Raw genomic sequence first — 16,971 nt, 5'->3', positions numbered from 1 at the left:
AGTGCCCCAGCGCTTAGTCTGTCTTATAATATTAAATGTACCTTAATCTGAGATGATTATTCATTTGAGCTCTGACACCACCAACACAGCCAGTTAGATAATCTAGATAAGTTAGATAATATTACATTATGACCTATATTGCTTTGACCCACTCTCATTACTGAGTTTTTGAGTTGATAAGGGGATAGCATCAGTTGCATAAGGAGTGTTTTTAGCTGATGGCTATGCATCCTGCTTTAATGATTTATAGCCTGCGAGTGCTCTGCTCCATCTTTACATTACTGCACCCTCAATTTCCTCACAACCTCTAACATCTTAAAGACAGTTTCTTCCTTTTTTTATTCCCACCTGCATGCAGAGGCAAGCACCAAACTTTGAAACTAAAGTTTTCCAACAATCTAATAGGGAAGAAACAATGGGAAATGGGCAGCAAGAACTGAAGCTGCTGTCCCTTAACTAGAAAAGTGTGAAGGGAAGAATTTGAGACTGAGGGTGGAGGTAAAGAAGAGCTGGTTAGATGGGTGTAATTGTAGCTACGGGCACAGGGTGATAGATTGGTGAGTGCTGCCAACACTCCCTTGCCAAGGACCGGAGGACAAAATGATTTTTTTGTAACATGAGGTGTGTGTGTGTGTGAGTGAGTGTGTCTGTGTGTGTTTATTTTCTGTAATTGGAGAGATAACGCTTATTCTCCAAACATTGCGTTCTGAAAATTCACAAAACTGGTGTTGTATCCTAAAGCTCCTTAAAAATTACGACCCACCCACTCGCATTCGTTTACAGATGCGCACGCACGCACACACCCACAGTCTCTATTACCCAGCATGATGTGGGAATGTGTGTGAAAACTGTGTTTTTACATGATGCTGTACACTGTACTTCTCCCCCCAATCTTTACGTTGGTAGGTCTGTGGCTGGAAATCTGCAGAGTGGCTCACCATGGTGCAGGAGAGGAATAATGGCCTAAACAAAGAGATGGTCCTTCCACCAATTCAACAAAACAGACCTGCAGTAAGAACAGTGCCTACATGACACCCTCCTTCTGTCCTCCCCACTGTCTGAGACCCTGTTTTTACATTAAGCACCCAAGTGCACTAACCTCACATGGTACACTTTCCATCCAGATTTTTACTCTAAATCACAAGAGAACCTGTATAACATTTCACCATGCATAAGTCTTCTTTGTGTGTTCTCAGTATTCTCTGATAGAGTTGCTGTACAACTCGGGAAATTATGAAACACATAATACAAGCTTTTCCTCCATTTTGGAAATCATGACAAGACTACAAAGATGGTGGGTGTACTACAACCGCCTCCTGTCAGCAACTGGGGTGGTTAAAAGTTTTTTTGTCCCCCAGTCAGTGTTCATTCTCCTCAGTCACGGCCACTCACTGGCCCCCTCTACTGCCTCAGACATAGCCTCAACATAGCCTGTTTCCTCAAATCTTCTGCCATTTGCTAGTCTCTGTCCATCCTTAGCTCATCTGTAATACGCCTGCCCAAAACTGCATCACTCTTAAACTTTTCTTCCTCACAGACAAAACTGATTTTAATATCCTCCTTCCCATCAACTGACAAATTCATTTCTAAATGTTTACTCTCAACTGCTGCTGGATGTATTGATATGAAACTCGCTGATTTGACCCATTTTTTCTGAAGATTGCCTACAGTAGGCCTGTCTGATGATGAAAGAACAAGGAGAGGAGGAGTGGAAAATAAATGTTACTATAATGACTAGTGTTGTAGTACTCGAGATCGGTCTTGGTCTCGAGACCGGTCTCGAGACCACATTTTGAAGGTCTCGGTCTCGTCTCGGAATCGACTGCATTTTTACTCGGTCTTGACTCGGTCTCGGACAAGCAGGACTCGGAATTTTATTTCAAGACCAGTCGAGACCACAACCGCAGTGACATCATTACCTGCCTGTGTATTGTCTGATTTTTTATTTTTTTATTTTTACTGTGATTGGATGTAAAACTCCCCCCTTCAATTGCAACCAATAACTTTGCTTATTTTAAGTTTGAACATTTTACCGCTCTGCCACCAAGGAAGAGAACACAAGGAGACAAGGGAGAGAGCAGTGCGCCATCTATGGCTGCAGAGATGTCGTCCAAATCGTCAATCATACGATTTGCTTATACAAAACACAAAGAGTTTCTTTGCAAAACAAGTGGTAAGAAAAAACACTCAGCAGAATGTAAGATCTGTAAAGTAACCTTCACTGAGACGGCTGGGACCACATCCAACTTTTATCGTCATCTTGAACGAAAACATAAGGAAAGGTAAGTGTCAAGCTAGCAAAGCTAGCTAGCAACACAACGTTAATGTAGTTATTATTTATTAATTAACGTTATATAGCATTATGTGCCCTGTCTCTTCTTTGTTTACCACAAGCAAAAACTTAACACATGACCAACAATTTCTCAGCGCTTGCCCTCTTTTGTCAGAAGCTACGTTACATCCCACTAGTAGTTAACGTTACCTTGCAAATAACCTAACTTAGCTAACATTATGACAACTCTCCCCCGCATCCCCATGACTCCAATAACTAAGAGATTCGGCGAATGTGTATATTGTATATAATATATATTACCAATGTATATTCAATCATAGTTTTATCCACAACAGACAAGGGTGAGAGGTGAATAGCTGTCTCGTTTTAGCTCAGAAGCAGATCGCCGACAGAATAGCAGCAAAAAACTACATAGGCATTGATTTCTAGTGATGTTAAGTCACATAGATAAAATGCCAGTCAATTTTTATTATCAACGGTAGATTACGCTCCTCTGGCAAGTTCTGTGTGCTTGTGGTTTAATTTGGTGTGGCAGTTTTCAGGCATGTATTGCTGCCTTTTGCCATGTCTCACCGCTCTCTCACTTGGGCGAGAGACCTAACGTTAGAGGTTTGAATGCACAAAGAGAGGAGAGCGTATAATGCACCTCCGCTTTTATGAAAAGTTTCCTTATTAAATGGGCTACTTCACCTGGTATAAATACAAGGCACGTTACTTTAGCAGTGATGATTTTGAATACACAGTTACAGATCGAATATTTAACATTTTACCTAGTCAAAAGATGACAGCCCTTTTGCTTGTGTTGTGTGTTTTGAGAGTCGCAAGCTCCTCTCTCCCTCGCTCACTCACTCAGTCTTTGGCTGTTCAAGGTGCGCAGTGTATGAGACACTTTAAAAATCCAGCGATCTATCAAATATAATCTCAAGAAAACTGAAATTAATTCAATAATTTTTAAGATGATAATTAAAATGGTGCTACCAAATCATATGCTCGTGCAACTATCTGAAACAGTTGCACCAGTGGGTTAGATGGTATCAGGAGCCTTGCTGTGTATGTATTATTGTGTCCATATTGTGTTCCAATTAAATACGGTACAGATTTTACATACATTTTTATACCTCTGCTACTTTTGCTTTCTGTGCATCTTACACCATTATGAATAAAATTGCCCTTTTGATGTGATTGCTGTTCATATTACCAGAAATCTTATAGATTCTTCCCTCCTGTATTTCAGGTTCTTGGAGTACAAGGCGGGGCAAGAGACAGATGTCACACAGCCAACTATAGTATCGTTTACCCAGAATGTGCAGGTCTACAGTCTACATTCGCCGAGGCAACAAGCCATCAATGAAGCCATTATCCAGGATTTGATAATTGGGTGTTGTCTGCCTCTGTCAATTGTGGACAATGGACATTTTAGACACTTTCTTGGGATTATGGACAGTAAGTACACACCAATCTCTAGAAGAACAATTTCTGAGAAACGGATACCTGTGCTGGTGAGCCAGGTCAAGCAAACTATTCTGGAGGAGCTAGAGACCCAATCATCTGTGTCATTAACAACTGACCTCTGGTCCGATCGCAGGCTACGCTCTTTCCTTGGAGTAACTGCCCATGTGTGCTGCAAATCAAAGGGTTCCTATGCACTTGAGTCCTACCTGCTGGATTGCAGGCGTTTTATAGGAAGACACACTGGAGAGCGAATTGCTTGTGCCTTTGAAGAGATCATGGAAGAATATGGTATCCGTCAGAAGATAAGCTATGTCATAACAGACAATGCTGCCAATATGAAATGCGCTTGCAAGGTTCAAATGCCACAGCAGCATTCTGATGACAGTGAGAGTGAGGAAGAGAATCTAGATGATGAACACCTGTGGGAGGACATGAATTCAGAGGAAGACACAGAATTACCCTGGTTAACAGGTGAACGTCTTTCCTGTTTTGCCCACTCTCTACAGTTAGTTGTGAACGACGGCATGAAGGAGATTAAGACCATCTCCCTCGCTATCGCCAAAACATCACGGTTCACAACACTGTTACATAGCAGCTCACAATTCAAAGACAAGTTTGAGGCTATGTTTGGCACTGATAAGACTGTTCCAGCAGCAAACACCACTCGCTGGAACAGCACCTACAAAAACATACAGGCCCTAACAGCTCTGGACCACAAAGCCCTCACCGAAATCTGCAGAAAGGACAATGAGAATGTGATTTTTAGTGCTCGTGAGTGGAACCAGCTGAAGGAACTGAGTGCAATTCTTGCACCATTCTCTGAGGCAACAGACCTGACAGAAGGAGAGAAATCAGTTACCATTAGTATGGTGGTTCCAACTGTCCTGGACCTGAATACACACCTCCTCAAGATGGAAGAGACCCGTGTGCAGTGTCGGCCATTAGTCAGGGCCCTCCGAGAGTCTCTGGTGAAAAGATTTTCTGGAATCTTTGTAACAACGAACATGGCCAAGAAGAGCGGAAGAGAGGAACCTTTCAACCACAATGTGTACTTTTTGGCTACCATGCTGGATCCACAGTTTGGCCTTAGCTGGGTGGATCTGGACGTTACCAATGGGGGAAGTGCAACATCACAGAAGAAGTTCAGAGATGAACTGAAGAAGACACTCACAGGTTAGTATACATTTTTATCCAGTTATCTTTTCCATTTTGCAAAAAATATAACATACACTCACTGGCCAAAATAGTTGGAACACCAGTTTTCCATAAAACATAAGAGCTGTCACATGTTTGTTAAGCAAAACCTGCTCTTACTGTTCTTAATCTGATAATCTAAGATGTTTGACTTCCAATTCATGTGCAACTTCTGGATTGTGACTCGCTTTTTTGATGAGCATGACAATTGACTGGTAATCGTATAATTATCAAATAATTTCTGAATCAAATGCTGCTTTTGCCAATAATAAGTGAGGATACTCTCCTGCTAATCTATGACAGAACTAGCAAACATTTTGGTCATCATTCATTGATTTAAACATCATCATTCAACAACCGAAGACTTTCCTTATTAGCTGAAGATTGTACTTTAATGGTACTTGGTTTAATCAGATTAAGAACAGGGGGTGCAGGTTTTGCTTAACAAAACATTTGACAGCTCCTTTATGTTTTATGGAAAACTGTGTTCCACTTATTTTGGCCAGTGAGTGTATATAATGTAATCATGTCATTGCAAAGTGAACTATCTAACCCTTTAAATCTAACGTAACCATTTTTTGTTTGTTTGTTTTTGTGTTTTTCAGATACTTTGATCTTGGAGGTGGAGAACATCATGGAGAGTGGAGATACAACTGACTCAGGGGCCACTGATGTGGATCCAGCCAATGACTCGCCACCAGCCAAATGCCCACGCCTTCTGTCCCGCTACAAGGCCCACAAGAAGCGTAGCTCAGGCCAGAATTCAAGTATTGTAACACAGATCAGCAAATACTTTGATGTCATCCAGGACTCAGACATTGACAATGCACTTGTCTTCTGGGAAAAATACCACGACAGATTCCCACAACTCCACATGTTGGCACTGAAGGTGCTGTCAGTCCCTGCCTCCTCAGCACCAGTGGAGAGGGTTTTCAGTCAAGGAGGCATTATAATGAGACCCCACCGAGCACGTTTAGGTCACAGAATGTTGCAATCTCTCATGTTTCTAAAATGCAACCAAACTCTAATTTAAATTCATTTCCCATTTTGCCATGTTTGTTGTGAAGAATAATTTCCAGCTGTAGAGTAATACTACCAAGGTTAGAGTCATACTGCCTCGCCACTTTTGGCATGCATCATATTGAAAAATGTCAAAAAAAAAATTCAAATCTAGTATATCTGTATTTTGGTTCATTACAGACTCACCTTTCAAGTGTAGATATGTTCTTCATACATTGATTGTGACAGCAGTTATTGGTTGCTACTTTTGAAGGCACCATATGTCAACTTATTTTCCACTGTGAAATTATTTTCTACTGCAGGCCAACAGGCTTTACATTTCAAATAAATATGTTTTTCAATATAACCACTATAGACTCATGCTTCGGTTGATTAACAGCACACTCCCGCATACAGATCATATACTGTATCATCATACAGGTTATTACTTACTGAATAATTTAGCAATCAGTGGCTGATGTGACAATTTGGGGGAGTCATAATTTAGCAGCAGTAAGGTGTTTTTACACTTCTGTTTCATTCTGCCCACTGTGTTGAGCCTTTCTGAAGGTCAGTGATATGGAATTGCAGTGTTTCAGATCAAAGGATTGCCTTCTGTCACTGAGTATATTCTGTACATCCATTTGTGTTTTACTAAAATTGCTAAATAATGCTTTCTTTCGTTGGGAATTTTAACAGGAATGGTGTAAATGTCGAGCCAACACTATGATTACAGTCATGGTCTTGAAAACTGTCTCGCATTGGTCTGGTCTCGGTCTTGACTCGGTCTCGCCCCCCCTCGGTTTTGGTCTTGACTCGGTCTCGCCCCCTCAAAGTCTTGGTCTTGACTCGGACTTGATATGCTCTGGTCTTGGTCTTGACTCGGTCTCGGTTTAGGTGGTCTCGACTACAACACTAATAATGACAGAGCGTTCAGTTTCAGGATAGAAGGACTTTGAGCCAAGTTTGTAATTGTTTTGATCTCAAGTGGTTTAACAGGGTTTAAAGTACATAATGGAATGGGATTGAGATGAAATTTGTCAAGATCCAATCTTGCTGATTCTCTTAAAATTGATTTACTTGAGGAGGAGAAAAACCTACCTCAATCTTTAGGGCTAGTTAGATCCAATTGAATTGGATGATATGGTAAATTTAAGGAGTTGGGACTACTCTCATATTTCAAGCAGAAAATCCTTTGGATGTGAACATGAACAGAGCGCTTCTATTTCCCAATATTAGGCCTGTCCCCTGGACTACTTATTTAGATTATCAATAATTAATTCCAAGCTTTGTCTTTATAGTAAGTAGTAGTAGGTAGTAATGTGTCTTTAAATGGACTTTTCCTTTGCCAGCTATTGATTCAGTCAACTACTCTGTTTTGTGCAATCCATCAACTTCATTCAACCATGACAAAAGTGTCATTGATATTAGGAGATCCATGAGCCCAGTTCTCATTTAAGCGAGATAATCAATCCGAATTTCAAGTATGACACTTAATCTTACACAGAGACAGACACAGTCACCCCCCCACACACACACACACACACACACACACACACACAGCGTGATAATAGCATGATAATCCCATTGATAAAATTTGTGAAGATATTCATGTCACAAAATTTGAGAATTGCATACAGCGCTGACCAGCAGTCAGCCTGCTGCAGGTTCCATTAGTCTGGTTGATTACACAGTTCACAGTCTGGCCCTTGCATTAGGGCATTTGTTGTTTGTGCCTGATGGTGCTATGATTGCGTAATACTAGAGCTCATACGGGCCTGTATTAAAGGATAATTCTGGTTATTTTCAACCTGTCCCTTATTTCGCTAGGTTTTGCCATCATGACGATTGATTATGATTATGTTTCATCACTTACTTCACTGTAGAGCTTTACATTCCTCCCGGGAGCGCTGTGGTAAAAACTGTGGTGATGGTAAAAACTAGGAAAATGAGGCCCAGGTTGAAAATAACCGGAATTATCCTTTAACTAATACCTGTATGATGTAGTAGTACAGTATACAGTATGTGACACTGTGTTTCCCTCCCTCTTAGTTATCATGGGGAGTGAAGATCAAGAAAAAGCTGAAGGCGGTGCCTCCCTACCTGGGTAAATTCAGACCCAGTGTAGGTCAGTGCTGCCACCAGTGCACCCCAGACAGTCTGGTGAGTATGCAGCGTAGAGGATGAAGAGAAGAGTGGTAGAAAGACGGGGTGAGAGGAGGGAGAAATGGTTGAGGAAATCCTGGTACGAGTCTATATGATCTTTCCAATAACAATGAAACCAATATCCTTAGAGAGGGCTGACCTGACACACTGAGCTCATTTAGCAAATTCAGAGATGCCTTAATAGATGTCCCCATTCAGGCGGTATCCTTCAGAGGCCTCTTAGGTTATAATGGTGTCTTTCATGTGATTAATGGGATTCTGCCTGACAGTGCTTAATCTGGGTTGTTGTTGTTGTTATGGCCCTGGTCAGCTGGAGGTGTGTGTGTCTCTCTCTGTGTTTTTCTCTATGCGTCATGGTTCAGGGCAAGAAGCTTGGACAAAACTCTCCTTCCCTTGGCTTCCAAAACCTTCTGAGCGTCAACGAGACACACACCAGGTATTGATTATATCTACCTAGATGAACGCTTAGAAATTCTTACAGTACCCACAAAACACACCCAGACCCATTTTTTAACTGCCTGCATCGTGTGTTTTTGTATTGTAGGTACCGTGGCTGGCTGGTGCGGAGGGTGTGCTGTGTGCTGTATGTGAATGGATGCAAGGTTTACCCGAGTCCAGTTGGCAAGAGACTGGATGGAGTCTGTCAGAGCAACAGGTACCTGAGGGAAAAGAGGAGTAGAGCGGTAGAGATGCCAGAGGAGAGTAAATAAGTGATGGGCAGAGATATAGAAAATGAAACAGGCTTCTGCATGTCTGGAGAGAGGGAAACAGAAAGGAGGAGGAAAGATAAGAGATACAGACAGAGATATAGAAAATGAAGGCTACCGTGGGGTCTGTGCAGAGCCAACGAAGGGAAATGGGATAACTTGGGACTGTCGCCAGACTTTCCCTATCTCTGTCACTGAGTCTTCATTTTGTATCTGTTGTTTTCTCTCCCTCAGTCTAATTGAGTTTAACCTTTATGTAACCTCTTTACCCAAGGATGTTGTTGTCTTACTGGAAGGCTGGTGTTAGCGTTTGTCTATGTGCAGCACAAAAGCAGCTTTGTGCCGTGTTAACCCTGCTGTCCTGTGACCATGTGTTTCAGGGTGCAGGAGGCTCTCACAGCGGAACAAAAAGCACCAGAGGGGGGAGACAGCCGAGGGCAACTCAACCGCCTCTCACCATACCTCACCCTCATTAACACCTGCATCTCTCCTGGCCTCTTGCGGTGTGTATGGGTGGCTGGGTGGGTGGGTGAAAAGTGTGAATGAGAAATAGAGAGAGAGGGAGAGATTTGTCTGTTTCTTTGTGTACTTATGTTTGTTTACTTATAAAGCTACAGCATGCAACCTTTTCACATAAAATAATAAATAAATAGGATGCATTGTACATTATGTGACCATGTGTACATGCCTTGAGTAAATCCCCCCCCATTTGCCTGAAATTGGCTTTTCTTTTCAATAGTTTTTTTATTGATTTATGACATAAAATAAAACAGGGATCAACAGAACACTTCTATTTGGTATCTTAGTACATAGACAGAGACATTACACCTTCCCCAATATACACCATATATTACTTGCCTCAAGCATTAGTATGCAATATTCAAGATATACAGACATTAAACAAAACAACAGAAAACAAAATATTAGTGAGGCAAGACTAAAGAAAAAGGCAAACACATGAGAAAAGCTAATGTCAAACAAAAGGGAGTGTTTCTAGCATGGTCCATTTTCTACATAGCCAGCTAGCAGTGCAAGGTTATCCAACAGAGTTCATCAAACAGCTCATCAAGATAAGTGACAGGTGTTGGGGCGCGAATTTGGCTGAACTCAGGTGCAGGAGTGCCGGACTTACAAAGACTTTGCTGGCTCAAGGCGAAAAAGTTGCATATTGTAGCTTTAAATTGGAATTGGGTGCTATGTGTCTGTCTGGCCTTCAGAGCCTGTTTCAAGTAACCACCGACCGTATTAGCATTCTGTGAATAGCTGGTGAAATCGAGTTGAAACTTTTGGCCTTTTGAAGACACTTTTTTGTCTGTTTCTTATAGTCTAGAATCTCTCCTCGCAATCTGCCCTGTATTTTCTCTGCTGCTCCTTTCTTCTCTCTCTCTCTCTCTCTCTCTCTCTCTCTCTCTCTCTCTCTCTCTCTCGCCCCTTTACTGCCTCTGTCTATCTACCGCTGTCACCCTCGCACCATTCCTCCTCTTTATCGCTCTTCATTTTGTTTTTCTCCTCTGTCATCAGTTTCTTTCTTATCTCCATCCCTCTTCTCCCCACTTTGTCTCTCTCCCATCTATCTCATTTACATGTTGTCACGCTTAACTCCATCTTCACTTCCTTCCCTAACTCTCCTTTTCTCTCTACATCAAGTCAAAGGCATGTGTTTTCTCTTGGCGTCGCCACTAGCTATCCATTATTCCCTGCAGTTCTTCTACATTCACCTCCTCTCTTTATCTCCAGTAATCTATATCCCCTCTTCTCTCCTCTCTTTCTTTTTATTCCTCCCTCCACCCACTCTCCTTTCCTGCATAGATTTGTGGGCTGGGTGATGTTGAAGATGCTTGGTTCTGTATTCGGCAGTATTCAAGTTAACCTCAACCACCTGGCAGCTTTGCACAGAGCATCACAACAGGTACATATGAATTGCGCGCACACACACACACACACACACACCCCCACACACACACACACACACACACTCAGAACAACACGCCCCCCTAGCTTTTCATGCTCAGATGACTCTTTCTATACTAAATGTGCCCAAAGTTTTCCTCCAAAATACAGAAAGTACACTATGTATTTGAACAGTCATACATTGTTTGATGTTTTGGCGCCATACTCTCATTACTTGATGTGAAATTAGGGTGTTTCCAGCCATATCTGATGAAAGTTTTTTTTTAATCTTTTTTTTAAAGTCTGAAAACTGTACGCATTACCAAGTACTTGACAACTTACTGTGCTCTTTCTTGCCTTGTTACATTTAATTATCCCTGTGAGGTTTCAGCTGCACACTACACAGCCCTAATTACATGGTTGGCTAAATGAGTACAAGTAAATAAAGATCTGAAGCATGCTGCTGTTACAGAACTTTAAGATAGGCTGAATGACTTCAGTGGGCCGTATCTTCAGCCGAAATCCCCCTAAAATACAGCCCAAGGCAAAAAGAAACAGAAAAGCACATGAAAACCAGAGTGTAGTGGTGCTTATGGTTTTGAGTCATCTAGGAGTCGTCGCAAATTCAGAATTTCTTACAGCAATAATATAATAATAAAATAGAATAGAATCTTAATCTGTCCAATTTTTTGGAACCTTGAAATAGGACAACCATGTAAAAAAAAAAAAAAAAAAAAAGGGATGTAATTCTTTATTTATCCATTATGGCTGAAATTACCCTAAAAGGTGAAATCTGATGGTCTACACTTCAACTGTATATTCATTGTTTCATTTCACACAAAAATCATAAGAGTGTGGAGTCAAAAGATTTTGTATGATGTGTCGCTGTCTAAATGTTTGTGGAGCTTCCACCATGCCTTCCCTCTTTTATTTACTGAAACATTTTGCACATGATATAAGGGTTCACAAATCTGTACTGATCAAAAACTAACAGCTGATTTAAAAACTCATTTTTGCTGCTAAATCATTTTAACTGATAAACCAGTGTAACTGATATTTGTCAATTTTGTGAAAAATCTTTAAATGAGATTTTGGGACCAGCTTTGCCCGATGGACTGATGAAGATAAAAAAAAAAACCCAGCAACAACAATATTGAGTTATTTTGATAATTGCTTATGAAAGAACCTGCAGAATTCTGAATCCTATCATTTATTTTTTTTTTCAAATTTCAATTATAGCATTTTTATTGAAAACATTAGTACCATTTTTACAAGTGAGATTACAATTTCCGCAAAAGTGCAATCATATTTTATCTCTGCCTTGACTTCAGCGTATATATAATTACAGTTCGGTGGTGAAATCAGCGCTCCACTCCTGTATCTCTAATGGAAAAATCAGGTGCCGTTCAGAAGAACACGAACAATGGAAAGGGCCAAGCACAGAATAATGGACTTCTTGTTGACCTTGAAAAACACTATAGGTCTACTGTGGGCTTTTTGCGATATGTACTTACATTCACTCACACATAATCTACACATACATAGTCTTTTTCTCCACCTTTCCTCACCATTTGAGTGTAAAAAGGTTAGCTTTGAATGTCTGTCTTTATATCTGTGCTGGTTTAAAATATAAATGTATTTTCTCGACATTCCATTCCGCTGATATTATCTTAGATAGGCTTGTGGGGCATGATGATCGATATTGATTAAATGTAAGGCCACAGAAATACTCTCCTAAGCCGCGCGCGTGTGTGTGTATGCGCACACATGCTTCCACTCACTGCTTGCATGCACCACCTTTGCACAGTCTTCTGTTGTTTGCCATGGTGAAAAACAATGTGATTAACCCTAGGTATCTAAAGCTGCGTCTGTTCATTTGTTATTTAGGGCTCTCTGCCGGTGTATGTGTATGTGCGTCAGAGCGTCATGGACTGTGCTCTCATCCCTCTGGTTCTCTTCTGTCACAACCTGAGAGTCCCATATACTCTTTATCCCCTCCAGATTAACAGCTCCTGGCTAAGGTACACACACACACACACACACACACACACACACACACAGTCACAGACACAAAAGTCCTGCAGAGGTAACCAGTAAATATGTCATCCCCTGCAAATGATGCAGGCACCCTTTGGGCCAATCAGAAACAGCATCCATCCAGTTTCAACAAAACTGAACTCAACTGTGGTGTAACAGTTATGGCCTTTCAAATTTTTTAATTGTGACCTTTAATTATAGTGCCTCCATCAGCCAATCAGTGTAATTATTTCAAAACGCCAGAACACACTGCCAAAATCAGCGTCATCCCTCATCAAAATCACACCAGTGGTTTCTGAGATATCACGTTTGAGTTTAAAATTTTGACCTTTAGTTATAGTGCCCTCATTAGGCCAATCAAATGTGTAAGGATAGCTGAATGTGTGTAGCATGTTTCGTGTCAATCGGACTTGCGGCGCAGGAGTTGGGGCTTTTCAAAGTTGGAAATTTTTACCTTTTAATTATAAGGCCCCCAATTAGTTTTGAAGATGCAGCATCTTTCCAGGTTGTCTGAGATATTGTGATGTCTGAGATATCACCTGAGAAACAGCCTGGGACAATAAGACGACGTTATGGCCAGCTGGTCAGCCATTTCTTTTTACCCTGCACTGCTTTCCTTATAGGTCAGTCCTGCAGAAAGTAGGCGTGGTCCTCCTGCCACCTTGTGCACTGACTGAGCAGGATGCCGAGATGGACGGCCTGTACTCACCAGTCATGACCTCCGTAAGTCTGACTCTTACTTAAATTGGCTGTTTTAATGTATGGATATTCAGTGGAGCCACACACCCGCACCATACTCACTCACACACACGCACACACTCTTTTTATTGCTCTCTTTAGTATACCGTTTTCACCGTCAGCTCCTCAGTCAGAATACAACCCGTCCTTTCCCCGTCTCCCTCTTTCCCCAGCCTCATCCTACTCTCTCTCTCTCTCTATTCATTCTCATAAATTACCAACAGGCTTGAGTTTTGCTACAGAGATTGCAGCTTTAGAGTTGGCTGGAGTGAGGAAAGCGAGGGAGGGAGAGCGGGAGGGAAGGAAGGAGAAAGGAGAAGAATGGGGGTTAGCTTGATTGTGTGTGCTTGGCAGGCCCGGGCAGGTTGTTTTTATGGGAAGGTAATTTGTCAGTTTTTCCTTATTTGGGAGATTTCCATGGAGTGTATTAATGGCTCTCTCCTCTCCCTCTGTCTTTGTTCCATTCGTCAGAGTTTCCTCAAGTGCCTTCTTATTGTGCATTGCCTCATGCCTTATTACCTTTTTTTTTTTTTTTTTTTTTTTTTGTCACTCACCCCTATTTATCATTAATGTCTTCCTCTCTTTGCATCTGGCTAGGGAGTTTGTTTTTTTTGCGCATTGTATCTGTTTGCCGAATAAAGTACATTTCATTTGGAGGACTTACTGGCTTTATTAAGATAAAATCAATAAAATGGCTCAGCCTGACATTAATCTGAGGGACTATAACCACAGTGGAACATAAACAGGTTGTTTATGAGTGAGGCAGTGAGTAGGGTTTTTTTCATTGACCATTTATGTGAGTAAGCATATTGGCTCTGCGTGAGAAAGCAGGTTGTTTATTGGCTGTATTTCAATGTTAATAGACCTTTATTGTTTATTGAGTGTAGGCCTGCTTAGCTGCTGTTCAATAGTAATTGAATTTTCTCTGTCTGTAAGGGGAAAACAGTACTTGAGGCAATGGAAGTATTTCTAAATCTCGTGAAGTGTCCCCCACAGTCCCTTTCACTTCTACTCTTTATCCTCTCTGTCCTCTGCATTTTGACTTCTCTTCCTCCCAGTTGCCCTTTTGCATCCCCCGCATGCCCTATCGTCCCGTCTCTTTGTCTTCCCTCTGAGGTTTGCTGCGTTGCCTATTTGTATTTTCAAAATGCATGGTAGGCCTTTTATGTTAATTGCTCCCCTGCTCCCAGAACTTTTCAAGCCTTTGTCTCTGCCATCTCTCTTTGTCTTTTTTCCCCCCTCCCTCTCCAGCTGGTACGTGAGCTGCTTCGCGAGGGCCAGGCCGTAAGTGTTGGTGTGTCATGGGAGTCCGGCCAAGGTGGCCAGTGGCTCGCTCGCATCAGAGAGCTCATCAAAAACGGATCTGTGCTCGATGTCAGTCTGGTCCCTGTGGGCATCTCCTATGACTCTGTCCCCAAGACTAACATACAGGTGCCTGCGTGCAAACACACACACACAGGCACACTTTCAAGCACACACAAACGCCTCTTAAAGTGTCGTTGTGTAGCTTCCTGTCCATGATATAACCCCAGAATTGGCAATTCTCTGTTATCAGTTGCTGCAGTAGAGGCGATTGGGGAATTGCGTTTTTTTCTCTCTCCATTCACTGCCATTGTATGGTGAAACAGGTTCTGACAAGATATAAAAAAATGAGACATTCTGCTGATGTTTTTTTTACGTGAAACGCTCTCTTTATGTTTATTGAAGTGTAACACCGAAATCCGGTCAGAAGAATTTCGGTGTTCTCTCTTCATTCAAATGAAGTGAATGAAGAGAGAAAAAAATGCAATTCTCCAATCGTCTCTACTGGAGCAGTAGATAACAGAGAATTTTGGGGTTCTATCATGGCCAGGAAGTTACACAACTCAAGGTACTAGGAAAGTTCAGCATCGCTTTAATAGGAGCAATCTATAACTATAATATCCTTAGGGGCAAGTGAAGGTTTAGAGGCAAAACAGAATATCTCAGAATTGGCAATAATGATCCGGGATACAGCTTCGTGCCCTACAACTTCGCTGTTCTCTCATTTCTGCATCGGGCTTGCCAAGGTTGGTTGATTATGTTAAGCCTGCATTTTATTTTGTAAGACGATGGTGACTGCCATTAATCTCCATTAGTCTTATTCTCTACTATTATCAGAGCTTCGACTGGGTACTGGAGAGTGGGTGTTGCTTTGGGTTAATTGCCATAATAAGGTCCTTGCCTCATCATTTTGTTCTCTGTAGTTCAGACACAACGTACAGTACAGCATTTCACACACAGTCTTGTACACAGACACACATAGCACACACTCTGACTGGCTATTAATCTTATTGCTCATCATCGATGCTGTTCATTAGTGATATTGCAGTTGTAATGTACCTCCTAAAGGCAGGGACTCATTATGATATTATCGCTCTGGCTAAACCCATTATGTAGCACTCCTCTAAGTGTGTGTGTGTGCGCGCGTGTGTGCGTGTGTGTGTGTGTTGCATATCTCCACAGGTTGGCTTAAGTTCCCTTTTGCGGTTCCTGTGGTCTCTTCTCTGGAGGAGGACAGGTGGAAGTGTGAGGATCCACTTCGCGCAGCCCTTCTCTCTCAAGGTGCACAACAGAACTAAGCAAATCATCAAGGACCTGCTAATCATTTGCAAGTTGTTGCACAGGCAAAGATTAAACCTTGTCCAAGATTACAGTGACCTTTTAAACTCCGCTAACCAAATCGTCTTGTACAAATTAGGTTTAAAATTCTTCAAGCTTTACCCTAACCTGAATTTAACTCTTACTTTGTATCTGTACTCCTTACTTTATCCTTTAGTTTTCTTTATCCTCACTCAGAGGCAGGTTTATCTTAAGGTTAACATTGGGAGATAGCAACATAGCGGAATGGGATACGGCAGTGGTAACCACTCAGAGGAGGCAAAAACGTGTACAGATTAGTCCAGGATTTCAATTAAAATGATGATCCAACGCAAACTTTGTCTAATTTTCTTAACTCAGTCTACCAGATTTCTCCAGTAACTCCAGTATTGAATGATTTAGAGATAGTTCCTTGCAATTCTGTGAGAGTGTGTGTGATTGTTTGCACGCATGTATGCAAGTGTGCACACATTATCCATCTGTGTGTGTGTGTGTGTGTGTGTGTGTGTGTGTATCTGTAGGAGATGTGTGAGACGGGGAGATGCAGAGTGGATGGATGGCGCCCTCTTCAGGACCTGTTGCTGCCAACTATCCTCAACAATAGGTATCACACCATGCTGTGTGTGTGTGTGTGTGTGTTTGTATGTGTCTGTGTGTGAACATTCCACAAAGGGATTTGGGTGGGGTTGTGTTTTATCTAACATCTGTGAAATTGAAAAGTTACTTTCCCTTAAACTTTGAAGATCAACTTTCCTCTAAACCTTAAATTTGGCACAGATATGATGCAAGAAGTCTGAGAGTTTTCATCCTCTTAGACTCGGTCCAATTAGCATCAACATTACACAGTCTGCCAGTGAAAAAGATAACGGACAGCAA

The 16,971-nt window shown here is 41.6% G+C and overlaps 1 protein-coding gene across 1 annotated transcript in view; it reads left to right on the top strand.

Moving 5' to 3' along the window:
- The first annotated feature begins 939 nt into the window (after nucleotides 1–939).
- gpat2 (glycerol-3-phosphate acyltransferase 2, mitochondrial) overlaps nucleotides 940–16,971 on the top strand; it is a 28,559-nt gene continuing 12,527 nt past the window's right edge. The window contains exons 1-11 of the mRNA XM_071919941.2: nucleotides 940–1,011; nucleotides 7,991–8,101; nucleotides 8,467–8,540; nucleotides 8,649–8,759; nucleotides 9,192–9,314; nucleotides 10,621–10,720; nucleotides 12,589–12,722; nucleotides 13,362–13,461; nucleotides 14,728–14,907; nucleotides 15,961–16,059; nucleotides 16,617–16,699. Coding sequence (XP_071776042.1) covers nucleotides 940–1,011; nucleotides 7,991–8,101; nucleotides 8,467–8,540; nucleotides 8,649–8,759; nucleotides 9,192–9,314; nucleotides 10,621–10,720; nucleotides 12,589–12,722; nucleotides 13,362–13,461; nucleotides 14,728–14,907; nucleotides 15,961–16,059; nucleotides 16,617–16,699 — 1,187 coding nt within the window. The remainder of the gene's footprint in view (nucleotides 1,012–7,990; nucleotides 8,102–8,466; nucleotides 8,541–8,648; nucleotides 8,760–9,191; nucleotides 9,315–10,620; nucleotides 10,721–12,588; nucleotides 12,723–13,361; nucleotides 13,462–14,727; nucleotides 14,908–15,960; nucleotides 16,060–16,616; nucleotides 16,700–16,971) is intronic.

The sequence above is a fragment of the Centroberyx gerrardi genome, chromosome 8 (assembly GCF_048128805.1).
Source record: "Centroberyx gerrardi isolate f3 chromosome 8, fCenGer3.hap1.cur.20231027, whole genome shotgun sequence".
NCBI lineage: Eukaryota > Metazoa > Chordata > Actinopteri > Beryciformes > Berycidae > Centroberyx > Centroberyx gerrardi.
This window is presented reverse-complemented; position numbering and strand designations above follow the sequence as displayed.